Source organism: Diceros bicornis, chromosome 9 (genome assembly GCF_020826845.1).
Source record: "Diceros bicornis minor isolate mBicDic1 chromosome 9, mDicBic1.mat.cur, whole genome shotgun sequence".
Classification (NCBI taxonomy): Eukaryota; Metazoa; Chordata; class Mammalia; order Perissodactyla; family Rhinocerotidae; genus Diceros; species Diceros bicornis.
In genome coordinates this window covers 13,247,701-13,265,135 of record NC_080748.1, presented here as the reverse complement: position 1 = coordinate 13,265,135, position 17,435 = coordinate 13,247,701, and the positions used below count along the sequence as shown (strand labels likewise).

General features: G+C 36.1%; 1 protein-coding gene across 1 annotated transcript in view; it reads left to right on the top strand.

Annotated features, from left to right (window-relative positions):
- Window positions 1–17,435, top strand: part of KATNAL1 (katanin catalytic subunit A1 like 1) — a 67,573-nt gene that overhangs the window by 2,199 nt on the left and 47,939 nt on the right. The window contains exon 2 of the mRNA XM_058547947.1: window positions 69–229. Coding sequence (XP_058403930.1) covers window positions 69–229 — 161 coding nt within the window. The remainder of the gene's footprint in view (window positions 1–68; window positions 230–17,435) is intronic.

Sequence of the window (17,435 nt, the reverse complement as noted above, 5' to 3'; positions counted from 1 at the left end):
GCAATTTATTATTTGCAATTTATATAAACTTTAAACAGTTTAAGTAACATAACCGTTATTTTTTTAAGGTTCGGCAGGAATTACTGGAAGAATATGAACAAGTTAAAAGTATTGTCAGCACTTTGGAAAGTTTTAAAATCGACAAGCCCCCAGATTTCCCTGTGTCCTCTCAAGATGAACCATTTAGAGATCCTGCTGTTTGGCCGCCCCCTGTACCTGCAGAACACAGGTAGATGGAACTTGATGTTTTCTTTAGGTACTTCTATAATTAATTGATATTCAGAGTGAAAAGAGTGAAGCTTTATTTGAACAAAGTATAAAAAAGTATTTTTATGGGCATGTAAATTTAGTATCTGTTTATAATTTTCACAGCTGTAGATTCATTTGATAAGGAACAGAAGTAAATCACTTGTCATGTATCTTGCTTTTAGAATGTTTTACTACTGTAATCATAACAATAGAAATCTGGTAGTCCTAAGATTTATCGGTTAAGCGAGTTCTTTTAGATTTCATAATATCAGCATCAAAACTTGGATGGCTTTTTCCATCCAAGTTTTAGAGCTTTAAAAGACTCTAACAACTTTAGATGAAATGATGGACAAATTGGATTCATCTGGTTGAGCCTACAGCCAGTTTTCCAGAGTCTTAGTGTAGAAGGAACCTTACCGTTCCTTCAAGGTTAAAGGTCAGATTCCCTAGTGTGGCATATAAGGCTCTAAGTTTATCTCCCTGATGCCCAGCCTATGCACCATCTACATTAAACCTCCCTCTTCTTGTTCTTTCCTGTCTTGTCTTTACAGTCTGTTCTTTCTTCAAGGAATACTCATAATCCCCATCTAAGCAGCTCATATTCATTCTTCAAGTGGTAGCCCAACTGTATTTCCTCTCTGTAGGCTTTTTCAATTTGCCCAGGCATAACAGTTTGTTCATAGCAGTTATCATATTGCATTTCTTTGTCTCTTCACAAGATTAGGAGCTTTGCATGGGCAAGGACCATGATTTTATTTATTCAAAACAACAATGAACTTCCATTGCTAACACAGGGTTTGGCACATAGTAGGCATTCAGCCAACACTGAATGAATAGCTCCATTAATTCCACAAGTGAGGACACTGAGGCCTGAGAGACCCTGACCTGTAAGATAGGCTTGACCAGGGTCTAAGTGAGGTCTTTCTGGCTTTCAGTCCCTTTGATTGTGAGGTGGTATTGTGGCCAGAGTGTTGCATCATAGAAAGTAAGTTTCCCTTTGGTCAGTAGCTGTGATCATGTGTTTAACTTGTTGATCTCTTAAAATTTCCTAAAAGCATTTAAAGAACTGTGAAAGTGGTTAATGTATTCCTTCAGGGTTTTTTCCACTCAACAGATAATTTTATGATTGTCATTATAAAAACACTAGACGATGATTCTTTTCTTTTTTTGTGTGTGTGAGGAAGATCAGCCCTCAGCTAACATCCGTGCTAATCCTCTTTTTGCTGAGGAAGACCAGCTCTGAGCTAACATCCATTGCCAATGCTCCTCCTTTTTTTTTCCCCCCAAAGCCCCCCAGTAGATAGTTGTACGTCATAGTTGCACATCCTTCTAGTTGCTGTATGTGGGACACGGCCTCAGCATGGCCGGAGAAGCGGTGCGTCAGTGCGCACCCGGGATCTGAACCCGGGCCGCCAGCAGCGGAGCGCGTGCGCTTAACCGCTAAGCCACAGGGCCGGCCCCGATGATTCTTTTCTAAGGTCTACAACAATGTAGTGCTTTCCTCAGATGTAACCACCGTCAGGTGTTTTGGATTAAGGTAACCATTACCCCTCAAAAGGTAATGTTTCAAGAGTCGTAGGATTGTCACCATGGAAGTTCCAAAGTGAATACTGAAAAAAGAAATAATGGCATTTTAATCTATCAGAACTTGACAGTTTTGTGAATATATATAAAATAAAATACCCTGTTTTTTCTGAAAGTCATTAACTCAGAAATATACTTCTAGTTTAAAGCTAAAAGCTGAAAATAACTTTATTTTTATTTAGATATAATTGACAAATAACATTGTGTAAGTTTAAGGTGTACAACGTGTTGCTTTGATATATTTATATATTGCAATATGATTACCACCATAGCATTAGTTAACACCTCTATCAAGTCATGTGATTATCATTTATTTTTTGTGATAGGAACAATTATGATCTAGTCTCTTAGCAACTTTGAAGTTTTTAATACAGTATTGTTGTGTAAAATCACTATGCTGTGCATTTCCAGGACTTATCTCTTTACTGGTTGCAAGTTTGTATGTTAAACAACATCTCCCCAATTCCCCCATCCCCCGGTAACCATCATTCTACTCTGTTTTTACGAGTTTGGCTTTTTTAGTTTCTATATGTAAGTGATATCATACAGTATTTGTCTTTCTCTGTCTGACTTATCTCACTTAGCGCAATGCCCTCAAGGTCCATCCATGTTTTTGCAAATGGCAAGCTTTCCTTCTTTCTCATGGCTGAATAATATTCCATTGTATATATGTACCACATCATCTTTATCCATTCATCTGTTGATGGACACTCAGGTTATTTTCGTATCTTGGCTATTGTGAATAATGCTGCAGTGAACGTGGGAGCGCATGTATCTCTTTGATGCCCTGTTTTCATTTCCTTTGGTTATATACCCAGGAGTGGAATTGCTGGATCATATGGTAGTTCTATTTTTAATTTTTTGAGGAACTTCCATAATGTTTTCTGTAGTGGTTGAACCAGTTTACATTTCCACCAACAGTGCACAAGGGTTCCCTTTTTTCTACATCCTTGCTGATACTTATCTCTTATCTTCTTGATGATAGCCATTTTAACAGGTGTGAGGTGATAGCTCATTGTGGTTTTGATTTGCATTTCTCTGGTGGTTAGTAATGTTGAGCATCTTTTCATGTACTTGTTGGCCATTTGGATGTCTTCTTTGGAAAAATGTCTATTTTGTTCCTTTGCCCGTTTTTTAATCAGATTTTTTGTTGTTATTGAGTTGTATGAGTTCTTTATATGTTTTGGATATTAACTGGTTATCTGATTTATGGTTTGCAAATATTTTCTGCCATTTGGTAGGTTGCCTTTTCGTTTTTTGATTGTTTCTTTTGCTGTGCAGAAGCTTTTTAGTTTGATGTAGTCCCACTTGTTGACTTTTGGTTTTGTTGCTTGTGCGTTTTGGTATCATATCCAAAAAATCATTGCCAAGACCAGTGTCTAGGAGCCTCTTTCCTCTATTTTATTCAGGAGTTTTATGGTACCAGGTCTTATGAATAAGTCTCTTTAATCCATTTCAAGTTCATTTTTGTGAGTGGTGTAAGATAGGGGTCCAATTTTGTTTTTCTGTTTGCGGTGGTTCAGTTTTCTCAACACCACTTGTTGAAGAGACTATCCTTTCCCCATTGAGTGTTCTTGGATCCCTTGACAAATATTAGTTGATTGTAAACGCAAGAGTGTATTTCTGGGCCTTCTATTCTGTTCCACTGATCTGTGTGTCTGTTTTTATGCCAGTACTATACTGTTTTAATTACTATAGCTTTGTAGTATAGTTTGAAATCTGGAAATGTGATGCCTTTGGCTTAGTTCTTCTTTCTCATGATTGCTTTGGCTATTTGGGGTCTTTTGTGGTTCCATACAAATTTTAGATTTTTTTTTTTATTTCTCTGAAAAATGCTATTGAAATTTTGATAGGGATTGTGTTGAATCAGTAGATGGCTTTGGGTATAATGGACATTTTAACAATATTAATCTTCTGATCCATGACAAAGGTCTTTCCATTTGTTTGTGTTTTTTTCTTCAGTTTCATTAAAAATTAAATGTAGTTTTCATTGTACAGACCTTTCATTTCCTTGGTTAAATTTATTCCTAAGTATTTTATTGTTTTTGATGCTATTGTGAATGGGATAGTTTTCTTTATTTCTTTTTCAGATGTTTCGTTTTTAGTGTATAGAAACATAATTGATTTCTGTATGTTGATTTTATATCCTGCAACTTTACTGAATTTGTTGATTAGTTCTAACAGTTTTTTGGTTGAGTCTTGAGGGTTTTCTGTATATTAGATCATATCATCTGCAAATAATGACAATTTTTGCTTCTTCCTTTCCGATTTGGGTGCCTTTTATTTCTTTGTCTTACTTGATTGCTCTAGCTAGAACTTCCAGTACTGTGTTGAATAAAAGTGGTGAGAGTGGGCATCCATGTCTTGTTCCTGGTTTTAGAGGAGAAGCTTTCAATTTTTCACTGTTGAGTGTAATGTTAGTTTTGGGCTTGTCCTATATGGCCTTTATTATGTTGAGATATGTTCCTTCTATACCCAATTTGTTGAGGGTTTTTATAATGAAAGGATGTCATATTTTGTCAAATGCTTTTTCTGCATCTATTGAGGTGATCATATGATTTTTATCTTTCATTCTGTTAACGTAGTGTATCATGTTTATTGATTTGCGTATGTTGAACCTCCCTGGCATCCCAGGGATAAATCCCACTTGGTTGTGGTGCATAATCCTTTTAATGTATTGTTGAATTTGGTTTGCTAATATTTTGTTGAGAATTTTTGCCTCTGTATTCATTAGGGATATTGGTCTATAGTTTTCTTTTATTGAGGTGTTCTTATCTGGCTTTGGTATCAGGGTAATGCTGGCCTCATGAAATGAGTTTGAAAGTGTTCCCTCTTCTTCAGTTTTTTGGAAGAGTTTGAGAAGGATTGGCATTAATTCTTCTTTAAATGTTCGATAGAATTTGCTAGTGAAGCCATCTGCTCCTGGGAATAGGTTTCAATATAGGAGATACCTGTTCTAAATTGCTAGAGCACCATGATGTATTTCAAAAAGCAGTGGCCACAGATACTAACTCTAATATTCATGGCTCAAGCTGAATAAAAAGTGTGGCTGGCATTTTGCCACTGATGAACACTTACCTAAAAACATCTTCTCATCAGAGAAACACCAGCCCAGTTCTTTCTTTCTTTTTGTTCTCCCTTAACTGCCCATTACACAGATCTTATTTGTTTTTTTCGTTTTTTTTTGTGAGGAAGATCAGCCCTGAGCTAACATCCATGCTAATCCTCCTCTTTTTGCTGAGGAAGACCGGCTCTGAGCTAATATCTGTTGCCAATCCTCTCCTTTTTTTTCCCCCAAAGCCCCAGTAGATAGTTGTTATGTCTTAGTTGCACATCCTTCTAGTTGCTGTATGTGGGACGCGGCCTCAGCATGGCTGGAGAAGCGGTGTGTCAGTGCACGCCCGGGATCCGAACCCCGGGCCGCCAGTAGCGGAGCGCGCGCACTTAACCGCTAAACCGCGGGCCGGCCCCAGATCTTATTATTATTTTTTTTTGTGAGGAGATTGGCCCTGTGCTAACATCTGCCAATCCTCCTCTTTTTTTGCTGAAGAAGACTGGCCCTGGGCTAACATCCATGCCCATCTTTCTCCACTTTATATGGGAAGCCGCCACAGAGTGGCTTGCCAAGCGTTGTGTCGGTGCGTGCCCAGGATCCGAACCGGCGAACCCCGGGCCGCGCCATCGAAGCGTGTGCACTCAACCGCTTGCGCCACCGGGCCGGCCCCTGTTTTTATACTTGTGTTTTAATCCTTATTTTTAATTAAAGCAAAAGATGAATGAACCACAATATATTTCTCAGAACCTCCTTTCTCCATACTAAATTTAAAAAGTTTGCGTTGTTTATAGCCATTGTGTGTATTTTTTTTCTCTGTGGATCAGAAACCCTTAATAACAGCAGATCTAAGACTGTATATTGCCCGAGTTAAAAAAAGATTCCTGTTCCCACATATATCATTCACAACAATAGAAGAACACCCAGCAACTCCACAGGGTTCTAATAGTGAAAAAATTCTGTTTAATATCTGGAGTAATAGCATGGGATTAGTAGTTTTAAACTTTATGAATAAAATCTTTACATAAGCAAAGCCATAGTTCCTTCATCAAGTAATAACATCAGAATGACATATATGTAAGGCACATGTTAATGAAGTAAACTTTATACAGGTTTGTAGCACAGAATGTGTGCATGGGCTGATAAAATAAGTAAATGTTAAGATTGTAAGTTTGGGTTAAAAGTTATGGGAGGTTAGAGTTGTATAATATTTTTCTTCTTTTACAATTTTGTTTCTTCTGCAAGTTGTGTAAAACAAACATAATAAAATTGTCACCTGAAGATAATGAATAGTGGATATAGTCCTTAGGTATTCTTGGTTTAGTGGGAAGACACTTGACTTGAGTCTGTGAGATCTGAGTTTGAATTCTACTTCTGACACGTACTTGCTTTATGACCTTGAGCAAGTTATTTAACCTCTCTAAATATTAGTTTCACTATCCGTAAAATGGACATCTCTACCTCATGGAATTAATTAAGAGAATTTAATGTCTAAGAGTAACTGATTTGTAATAAGTAGTTAAAATGAGTGGTGAACTCTGAAATAAAGTATTACAATATTCTTTCAGATAAATAATAAGAGAATAGCAGAATTAAAAAGTGATAGCCTCATTCATAAAATTCCTCAAGGAATTTTATTTCCTCCCTGCACATTCTACATAAATCCTTAGTTTTCTGAAACGTTTTGAATAACTCTGGCAGAAAGGATGTGGTTTTTTATATCCAAGTCTCATGAAGCTGATGATCATTTTCAGGGAAAGGATGATAACTAATTATTGGTTACTTACTGTAGGTTTTACAAGCATTAATTACCTTATTTAAACCTCCAGTGATCCCATGAAGTAGCTTGTGTTATTGCGTGCCCATATTACTGTTGCTAATTTATTATTACGAACCCCATTTATAGCTGAGGAAATTGAAGCTCACAGAATTTATTTTCCCAAAGTCATCTGAACAAGAAAGTGGCAGAGCCAGGATTTGAACCCATATCTCCTCAACTTCAGGGGTGTTATTTATATCCACTCTTCTGTGTTACTTTCCTACACATACCCAGTGATATCTGTGGATATGTTTTGATATACATCTACACATCCTAGTACATGATATACAGATCTCTTACCCACTTGATTAAATTCTTGTTAGAGGTGGTAGGAGAATAGAGAAGCTGAAAATGCTTAATGAAATAAATATTGATATTTTAAATGCAATTTAAAGCATTTCTCTATGGAAACACCACACTGGAATTACAGTGTAATTCAATAGGAAAATATAATTTTCTTTACCTTGTTTTCTACAAAATGTTTCTGGGATACATCCCAGACATTAGCGACTAATTTGGTAGCTTTGCTTGTGGGTCTGTCCTTTTCTCTTCAAGGACTTTTAACGCAAAACTTCTCCTCTATCCCTATTGCTGCACACCGAGGTAATCTGTACACTGTGGTTTCCAGCAGTGGTTTGCCACATTGTTTGAAGTTATACCTTTTATGTCATGCATCTGCTGAGTTTAATCATGATCCTGTTTTAAATCACCAGCAGCTGCTTGGATAAATCAAAACAATCTTTTAAAATGAATTAGATTCATTGCCTTAAATGTAAGGAAATTGAGCTACAAAAGTAGGATTATAATGGGAGGTAGTGGCAATATAGAATTAAACTCCAAAGAGATGAAGCCTCCAAATCATTCTTAGTATCCTAAGTTAAAAGGTATCTTGTATTAATTAAATTATTTTGTAATATTTTCCATGTGAGTTTTTAAAGTACATTCTCCTTAAGGAGACCATTTTAAAATGATCTCTCCCAGTGAGACCTGAAGCCATGAAACTAAGATTTTCTGTCTTGGAGCAGTATTTGACATAGCATATATTCAGTAAACGATTCTTTATTCGACATAAAAAATAAATGTTACATCTTTTTTTTTTTTTTGTGAGGAAGATCAGCCCTGAGCTAAAATCCATGCCAATCCTCCTCTTTTTGCTGAGGAAGACTGGCCCTGGGCTAACACCTGTGCCTATCTTCCTCCACTTTATATGGGACGCCGCCACGGCATGGCTTGACAAGCGGTGCATCGGTGTGTGCCTGGGATCTGAACACGGGCTGCCAGCAGCAGAGCACGCGAGCACTTAACTGCTACGTCATGGGGCCGGCCCCGTGTTACGTCTTTTTAAGTTACATCTTTTGGGAGGGATGGCAGTGAGAATAGGATTCACAGGCGCCGGCCTGGTGGCATAGTGGTTAAGTTTGCACGCTCTGCTTTGGCGGCCTGGGGTTTGCAGGTTTGGATCCCAGGTGTGGACCTAGACACTGCCAATCTTCCTCACCAAAAAAAAACAAAAAAAAGAAAAAAGAATAGGATTCGCAAGCCTGAAAGTTGGCTTATTCTGTATAGATAAAATAGAACTCCACTAGGCCCTCTAATGTTACTTCATCTAGAACCAAGGGAAATGGCATAATGTGTTTCTGTATACAAATAGATAAGATTGATTTTTTAATCAAATTTGTTCTGTTCTGTAGAATTTCAGCAAAGAGGGAATTCTTACTGACTTGGTATCAAAGTTGTTGTTTTCATGTTTCTTTGGGTACCCAAATAGATTAAGTAACTGCTAGCATTTAAAATTCCAATTTGCAGTGGAACAAGATCAATTAAGGCCAAGGTCAAGTACCAGGAGAGGGTAAACTGCCATCTCATGCTTACAGGTGTTTCACCTGGGCTCGGGCTCAGTTATTTCCTTGGGATTAGTGGGTAGGAGAGCAACATTTTGTATCAGTTCCACCACTCATTGAGTGGTCTTTCAAGTTAAGTTCACTTCTCTGTGACTCATTTTTTCCTCTTTACAAAACATGTAAAGTTATGAGATTGTTTTGTAAAATTGTTTTGAAGTCTTAGGAAGAAAAACACTCTATCATTGATCTCTCCAACATATGTTTTATGAACATTCATCATATACTAGACATTATCTTTGGCCCATTGGAAAGTATAAAGGTAATAAAAAATCCCACAGACCTTGGCCTCAAGAAACAATAAGAGAAAACAATCCAGACATCCTGGAAAGCTTGAGCTAGGATGGTGACACCTATTATATGCCAAGTACTGTGCCAGGTGCTGGTACTATGCTGGGGATATGGTAGGTTGCAGAAACAGGCATGTTCCCTGCCCTCTTAAGCATACTGTCTTGTGAAATGGGCATGGGAGCCTTTACTGAAGTAGAATGGACTGGATTTGGTGACTAATGAGATGCAGAGAATGAGAGAAAAACTGGAGCAGGTAATTAAATATCTAGACCAAGCTGTTGAATAGGAATTGGAAATAAGAACCAGAGTTTAAGAGAGATTGGGGTTAGTGGTAGTTATTTAGGAATCATCAGCAAGTAAGGAATTTTAAGAAAGAAATTTTAAGGTCATTCTTTATATGGTGGAAGAGGCTATTTGCCTAATATGATTTGCAAATTGAGATTATACTCCTTTTCTTAACATTCTGGAGTTATATTCTCTTCCAAAATTCTGTTTCTGGAGTATGGGATGGACTTTACTTTTAGACTGGGTAGAATGTAGGTAGTAGTGCTGATTAACCACAGTAACTGACGTTTATTGACTTCTTAACTGTGAACCAGGTAGTGCACTAATAAACTTTTTACGTGGTTTTTTTCTTAATCTTCGCAACACCCTCTAAAATAGGTATTATTATCATCCCTATTTTTTAGAAGATATTGAGATTTAAAGGTTCTAAGCAACTTTATTAAATGCTGTGTGAAGGTCAAGTGAAATAAAAGATTGAGAGTTGGATTGGATGTAGCAACGTGTAGCTCATTGTGACCATGCTGAGCAGTTTTGTGGAATGGTAGAGGATAATGGAGTGGGTTCAGAGCCTGGGAAGAGAGGAATTGAAAACAATGAGTATATACGATTCTTTCAATGAGTCTTGCTGAAAAGGGGAGCAGAGAAGTTGAGTGATAGTTGGGGAAGACAGGGAGTCAAGATTTGTTGTTGTTTTAGAGAGGAAAGGAATAACAAGATATTTGTATGCTGATGAGAATGCTCCAGCAGAAAGGGGAAAACTGATGATGCGTGGAAGGACCTGGACAACTCCTGGAGCAATGTCCTTGAGTAGATAAGAGGAGGTGGAATCAGAGCACAAGTGGAGTGGGTGCATGGACACCTGAGTCAGAGTAACTGCAGCGAAGGCAGTTAGTTATAAGGGGATGGATGCAGAGAAGTGGGTAGATATGGAAGTGAGTGCTTGTGGAAATTCTCTTCTGATTATTTCAGTGAGGGAAGAAAAGTAAGCAAGATCATGTGAGAGTGAGGACAGAGGGAGCAGATGTTTTCCAGGGTCTAAATTCTGATCTAAAGTATCCCCAAAGTGGGAGGTCATTCCATTTGGCTATTTTATTTTATTTCTTTTATGTAAGTTTTCTCTAGGGAACATTTGTCTTATTTTATAGAACTCAGTAGTCACTCATTTGAAATCTTTATTTTGGAATCCTAGACATTTATTACAATAAGTGCCTAAAACTTGATATTTCTATCATTTTTTTATATTACAGAAAAGACAACTAAAAGATAGAAATTTTAATTCATTAGAGATAAACTAAAGAATGGGAACAAGATAGTGGTCAGTCAGAATGAAATCATAGCACATTACCTTTAAATTTTTATTGAAAAAAATCTTTGCCTTGCTGCACGTTAGCCACTGTCATTTCCCCTCTTCGTTCCTTTGACAGACTGCTATAATGTATACTGTATGTCTATTGCCTTTCACTGCCCTTTTTTCCTTAATAACTAGAAATCCTAGATCTCTAATCGTTGCAGTATTGGGACTGATTTCTTGAAGATAACTTCCTAATTTGATAATGAAATGCCTATTCTCAAGACTTACTATATTTCACTTTTGTAACATTTGATGCTGTTTACCATCTTTCTTCTTTGGAACTTTCTTCAACTTACGGCTTCTGATGTTACACTATTCTGCTTTTCTTTCTCTTTTTCTTTTTTCTGACTGTGGCCTCTTCTCTTTTATCTCATTGTTCCCTAGTCCTCGTCCTCCTGCTCTTTCTGTATTCAGTTCAACTCACCATATCCAGCACCCACTATGTACTAGGCACTATGGATGCATGGAGGAGGAGGAAGGTTCCTGCCCTCCAGGAGCTCAGATTCTAGGAAGGCTGTTTCCTTTGCCCAGAGCTTGGTAATTAACTAGGCGTTGAGGGTTCTTATCCTAACTCTGCCACTTAGCATCTGTGAAGACAAGTCATTCAACCTCTCCTTCATTTTCCTCCTCTATAAATTGATGATCGATATTAGTTACCTCATGGGGTTATTTTGAAAGTTAAATGACTGAACACAAGTAGAGTGTAAAGAACAGCCTGGCACATAGAAGTGCTCAAGAGATATTCGTAGTCTTTATTCCTCACTCCCCTACCCCCTCGCCACTGCCCCACTGGGCACCTGATGGCTACTGCCCTCATCTCGTTTAGGTCTTTGTTCAGATGTCACCCAGAGAGTCTTTCCCTGACCACCTTATTTAAAATGTTTAAACCCCATCTCCCCTTGTCATCACTCTATCTCCTTACTCTGCTTTATTTTTTTTCATAGTACTTATTGCTTATTTTATTTGTTTATCGTTGCTCATCCCCCTACATTGTAAGCTCTGTAAGGTCAGGGCCTTTGATTCTTTCACTGCTGTACCCCCAGCACCAAGAATAGTGCCTGCACAGTGTAGGCATTCCGTAAATATTTGTTGAGGGAATGAGTAATAAAATGATTTTTATGTTCACCATTCCTTGCATTTCACTCTTTCTAGATTCAGTTTCTTGTTTGCTGAAGTGTATTCTTTAGTAGTTCTTAATAAAGTTCTCTATTAGTGGTAAACCCTCAGTTTTTGTCTCAAAATATCTTTATTTTCCTGTCACTCTTAATTGATAGTTTAGTATAGAATACTAGATTGGTAGTTATTTATTCTCTGCTTTGAACATGGCATTAGTAATAGCATTATTTTGCCCTCTGGCTTGCATTATCAGTCTAATTGTTGTTTGTTTGTAGATAACCTCTTTTTTCTCTCTCATTGTTTTTATGATTTTATTTTTTTGTCTTTGGTGTTAAACAGTTTCACTATGAATTATCTAAGTGTGGATTTACTACTTAAGACTTGTATTTCTTTTAAATTTTTTTTATGCTGTTACCATTTTAAACATTCATTTTATAGTTTATGTCTGATAGTTCTGTTATCAGAAGTTATTGGGAGTCTTATCTTTTTTTGTTATTTCTGATGACTCTTGTTTGTGGTAAAGTTGAGAATGTCTCTTCAAGGTTTTAGTCATTCTGATATGTGGCTTGTTCAAAGGGATGTCACTCCTGAGAGGGTCTGTGTTTTCTTCAGCCAGGTGCCTTAGGGATGTCACCTGCTTAGGACCACTTTTTAGGTGAATTTCTTTGCTTAGGTTAATATAAAACTGAATCCCAAATCACATGAGAGCAGGCCCTTGGTTACTGTTTCTCGGAGGGACTTTTGCCTCACTCCACAAATATAGAACCTAGGCCCAGATAGACAGACACACTTGTTTCATCGGCGTGTGTGTGTGTTTTAATTTCTACCCTTTCACTGAGAGGGTAGCGCTTTGAGAGTCCTGGCTTCATGTGGTAGTCTCAGTTCAACTTCTTTGACTTGTGTGGACCTAAGGCCTTGTCTCCGGTCTGACTGTGTGGTCCTTAAATCTCAAGCCCTTAGGTGTCTCAGGCCCAGAAACGCTAAAGGACTGCCATGTCATCAACTCTCGTTTTTTATTTATTTTTTTGGCCTTTAGGTATTTCCCTTACCCGCTGGTAAGATCACCTATCTGTATAAAAGGATATTTGTTATATTTTATCCAGAATTCCTACATGTTTTATAGTGGGAAGGTTTTCAGCTTATTTTTGTTGTTACCATATATTTATTATTTTTGTATTTCTATTATCATAAATTCTTGGGGGTCTTATCCAACAGTTTGTTGTTTTTGTGGGCTCTTGTTTATAGACTTGGGAACTCTTCTTCAGCAAGGCTTTAGTTGTAGGATTTATGTGTGGACAGAAAGGGATGTCTGGTGTAATTCTTAAAATATGTATATATTTTTAGCTAAATCATAAGCTTCTTGAATACAGGGACTATATCATATGTTTTTTATATCCCCTTTTTGAAAGTCAGTAGAATAATCTCAGAACTTGACTGTAAGCTAGACAAAGAACTGTGAGATATCTAATGTTCAACTGATATTATTTTAATATCTGTGAAAGTTGTGTAGCCCTTATAATCTGAAAGAATGTCATTGTCCATCTAGTTTTAAGGTCTTTAGGATTAGGCAGAAAATAAATTAAATATTTTAAGTTTTTCAATCTCAAGGGTCTTGAGTGTTAAATGGAAAAGACAAGTGCCTATCTTTAGAGCCAGAGAAGAGCAAGGTACGATCAAATAATTAACCTGCCTGGGAGGGGTGGAATTCTACCAGTTAGACTAAAGAATTAGTAATGTTATCCCCTTTCCCCCCACCCTTGAAGTGAGAGAATGACTGGCTTAGCAACTTTAAATACGGCTTAGTGTGTGCCATCAGAATCACTGACAAGAATTCAGTCGCTATCCTAGCTGAAATATCTGGTTGTGGGTAACATCAAAATGCTAAGAAGACAACCCCCATGATATTAAATGGGAGTGTATAATATTTGGTGTGAGAAGTAAGTCTGTAGCTCTGGATCGCGTACCATCTGAAATTTCTGGTTAAGTGTTAACCTTGGTTAACTTGGATGATAATTGTCTTCTGTAGTGGGTAAGCATCTTTTAACTGCAGGAAGACTTAGAATTAAGAATAGACATGTCAAAGAGAATCAAAACTAGAGTAATGACGTTTTTCTGTTAAGAGATATGTGCATATTTGAGTATTTATTATTTTTATGTACTTGTAATTTAAGAAAATGTGTCTAATAAGGGTGATAGCATGCAATTCCAATTTAATATGTATTATGGAATAATTTAGATCTGTGATTTTTTTTACGTAAAAATTTATGTTAAGTACTTTTGGGGGACATTTAGGAGAAATTTAGGCTTACCATATTTATAAGTTTATTTTACTAGGTTTATAAAAGTATTTATCTGTAAGTCATTATGCTTTATTAAGTAAGACAATTGAAGAACTGAGAAGGAAATAAAATATATTAAGTTTATAAATGTAAGTAAAACATTTTGGTGGCATTTAATTAACCAGATTTGTAAATGGGACCAAACATTATTCAAAAGCCTCTTAAAAGTGACTTCTAAAATCTGCTACTCTTGTACATAGAAAAAGATTTGTAAGCTGAATCTAAAAGCTTCAAGGAATAACTGAATTTTTGGCTTTTTAACTTTAATAAGTTGAATATTTAAAAAATCAGCGTAAGCCTTTGAAGAGTATTTTCTGCACATAAAGCACCCTTGAGGATACAAAAAAACTCATATCAGCGTGGCTTGTAGTGCTCAATGCATTTCTGAATGTGATTGATTTTCTTGTTAGACAATGAGGGAAGACTTAACCTAATAAAGCCTTTCATATTGTGTAGCATAGTGTCTTGGATTCTTTAGGAGTTCAGATATTTGTTGAAAAAATTAGTATTTTGAACAGACTGCTGAATATTATAATAAAATATTTGTTTATAATCTTCTAATAGCAAACAACTAAAATTTCTAAAGTTCTTTTTAGAACTGGAACTTATCATTAAAGATTAAATTCTGTGAAGTCACTTGATTTATGAAGAAGACACTACTGCAATTCAGTAGGGAAAGGTGGGTCTTGTCAGTAAATGCTTCTGGATTAATTGAATATCCATGTGGGGGGAAAATCTTGACCCCCTGCCTTACACCATATAGAAAAACTAATTTGAAATAGATTACTCCCTAAAATGTAAAAGGTAATGAAATAAAGCTTCCAAAGGAAAACATGGAAGGATATCATCGTGATCTTGGGGTAGTGATGATTTATTAAACTGGACACTGGAGCATTAAAGATAAAAGATTGATAAGTCAGAATTCTAAAATTATGAACTCTTCATCAAGAGACTCACCATTAAGAGAGTAAAAAGATAAGCCATATACTGAGAGAAGATATTTGCAATGCATAAATCTGACAAAGGATTTATATCTGGAATGTATAAAGAATGACAATCAATAAATCAACACGAAAAAATCAAACAACCTGATTGCAAAAAAATGGACTGAAGACTGGAATAGATACTCTACAAAAGAAAATATTCACATGGCCAATAAGCATATTGTTGAACAGGTGCTCAACATCCATAGTCATTCAGGAAAGGCAAAATAAAACCACAACGAGATGCCATTGCACCTCCACCAGGATGGCTAGGATGGAGCAACTGGCACTCTCATTCATTGTTGATGGGCTGGTAAAGTGGCATCACCACTTAGGAAAACTGTTGGCCTATATTTACTAAAGTTAATCTTACATATACTCTAAAATCCAGCAATTCTACTCCTGGGTACATCCCCCAAAGAAATGAAGCCTTATGTTTACCATGAACATAATCTCCATATTCATAGAAGCTTTGATAATAACCTCAAATGGAAAACAACTCAAGTGTCCATCAACAGTAGAATAGATAAATTGTAGTATATTTATGCAATAGGGTACTACACAGCAATGAAGCTAAATAAACTAATGCTATCTGCAGGAACATGGATGAATTTCACAAGTAATGTCAAAAGAAAGAAACCAGACACAGAGTATGTGCTATAGGATTCCATTTATATGAACTAGAATAGGCAAACCTAATCTATGATAGTAAGGTCAGAATAGTGGTCACCTTTAGGGGTTGATATTGACTAAAAAGGGCCATGAAAAAGCTTTCTGGGATATTGGGAAATGTTCTGTCTTGATCTATTGGTGGTTATATGGTACCAAAATTTATCGAGTAGTATACTTAATATATGTACATTTTACTATACATATGTTATATATCAATGAAAAATAGATTTAAAAAATTCTGTGAAGTATTATCATTTCCATTTACAGAAGAAGAAGGTGAGGCTTGTAGTTGTTAAGTGATATGCTCATTTAATCAGTAATTGGTGGACTTGGGAGTAAAAAGGCACCCAGGTTTTGAGATTCTAAATCTAATGCTGACTCCAGGTCACTGTGTTGTTTCTCTGTGAAGGTAGGAATAGTGTTTGCAACATTTTTATGTCAATATAACATCCAACATAGTTCCTGTACTTATTAGGTAAACAATAAGTAATTTACTGATTTGAAAAAATAGCAGTCATATATTTTATGGGAGTGGACATTAAAATTCTTAATCATGAATGTTTAATTTAAAATCATAGGTCTTGTAATTTCTATTTAAGCTTTGTTTTTTTGCCTCCTGATTTCTTGCTAAATAATTTCTCTTGGACTCAGAAGTCTCATATATTGACTTCAAATCCTTATAGTAAAAATATCAGTATGGACTACTTGGAACTTAACTTTTTTGTCTTTTTATTAGCTCTGGAGAGAGATGTTTTCCTGTTTGTTTAATTCTGGAGTTATATAGATTAATGTGATAGCAAAATAAGATTATTTTTCTTTCTTTTCCAGAAGTTAACTTTAAGTAATCTGGCTTATGTTCTTGGGCATATATAGGACCTGTTCCAAATTATTTTTTCTTATACCTGAATTCTAACAATGTATAAACAAATAGATATAACCAAAGAATTTAAAATAATCATTAAACAGAAAGCTTGAAGAAAGCGAAAGAACTCAGTAGATGGGAATCTTAAGAAGTTGTCTATATAGTGATTGGAGAAAATTGTGAAAGTATCTTAGACCCATTTTTAGTTTGATGTGAAATAAAGGCATCTTCAGAAGAGGTCTCTTTCCCTTTGAATCATGGAAGAGTGGTGCTATAAGACAGTCTTATTTGTGTTGCCTGATCTTTTATAAAGATTTGCCAGGCGGTCATCCAGTAGGTTCAACTGAAGATGCATACTCTGAGCTCACATCACTAGAACATGTGTGTTTCTAGAACATACCAAAAACTTTATAGCAGCCCTGTAATTTCATTTTTTAGGTGCTCAGATATTTTAATTAGTGTGGTTGAAGTATAATCATATTTAAAGTTTTATTAACTACTGAGTAGATAATATGAGTAATTAAAATTTATGTAAGTTATAAGGAATCACAATACAATAGCATCTATGTACTCACCACGGAGTTTAAGATAAAAACCTTTACTGGTACCTTTGAAGTCCCCCTATGAGCTCCTCTGCATCCAATTCCCTTTCCTCCTCTTTCAGAGTTAGACACTATCCTGAATTTGGGGTTTATCATTCCCTTGCCTTTGTTTATACTTTTAGTACATACATTTGTATTACCAAACAGTAATTCCATTTTGCTTGGAGTTATGCTGTATGTGTTCATTGAACTTACTTTTTCACTCAACAGGATGGTCCTGAGATTCGTGTATTGTTATTGCCTGTTGCTGTAATTCATGTTCATGTTAATATAGTATCCCGTTATGTGAATATACAATAATTTATGTATCTAGTCTGATACTAGACATTTGA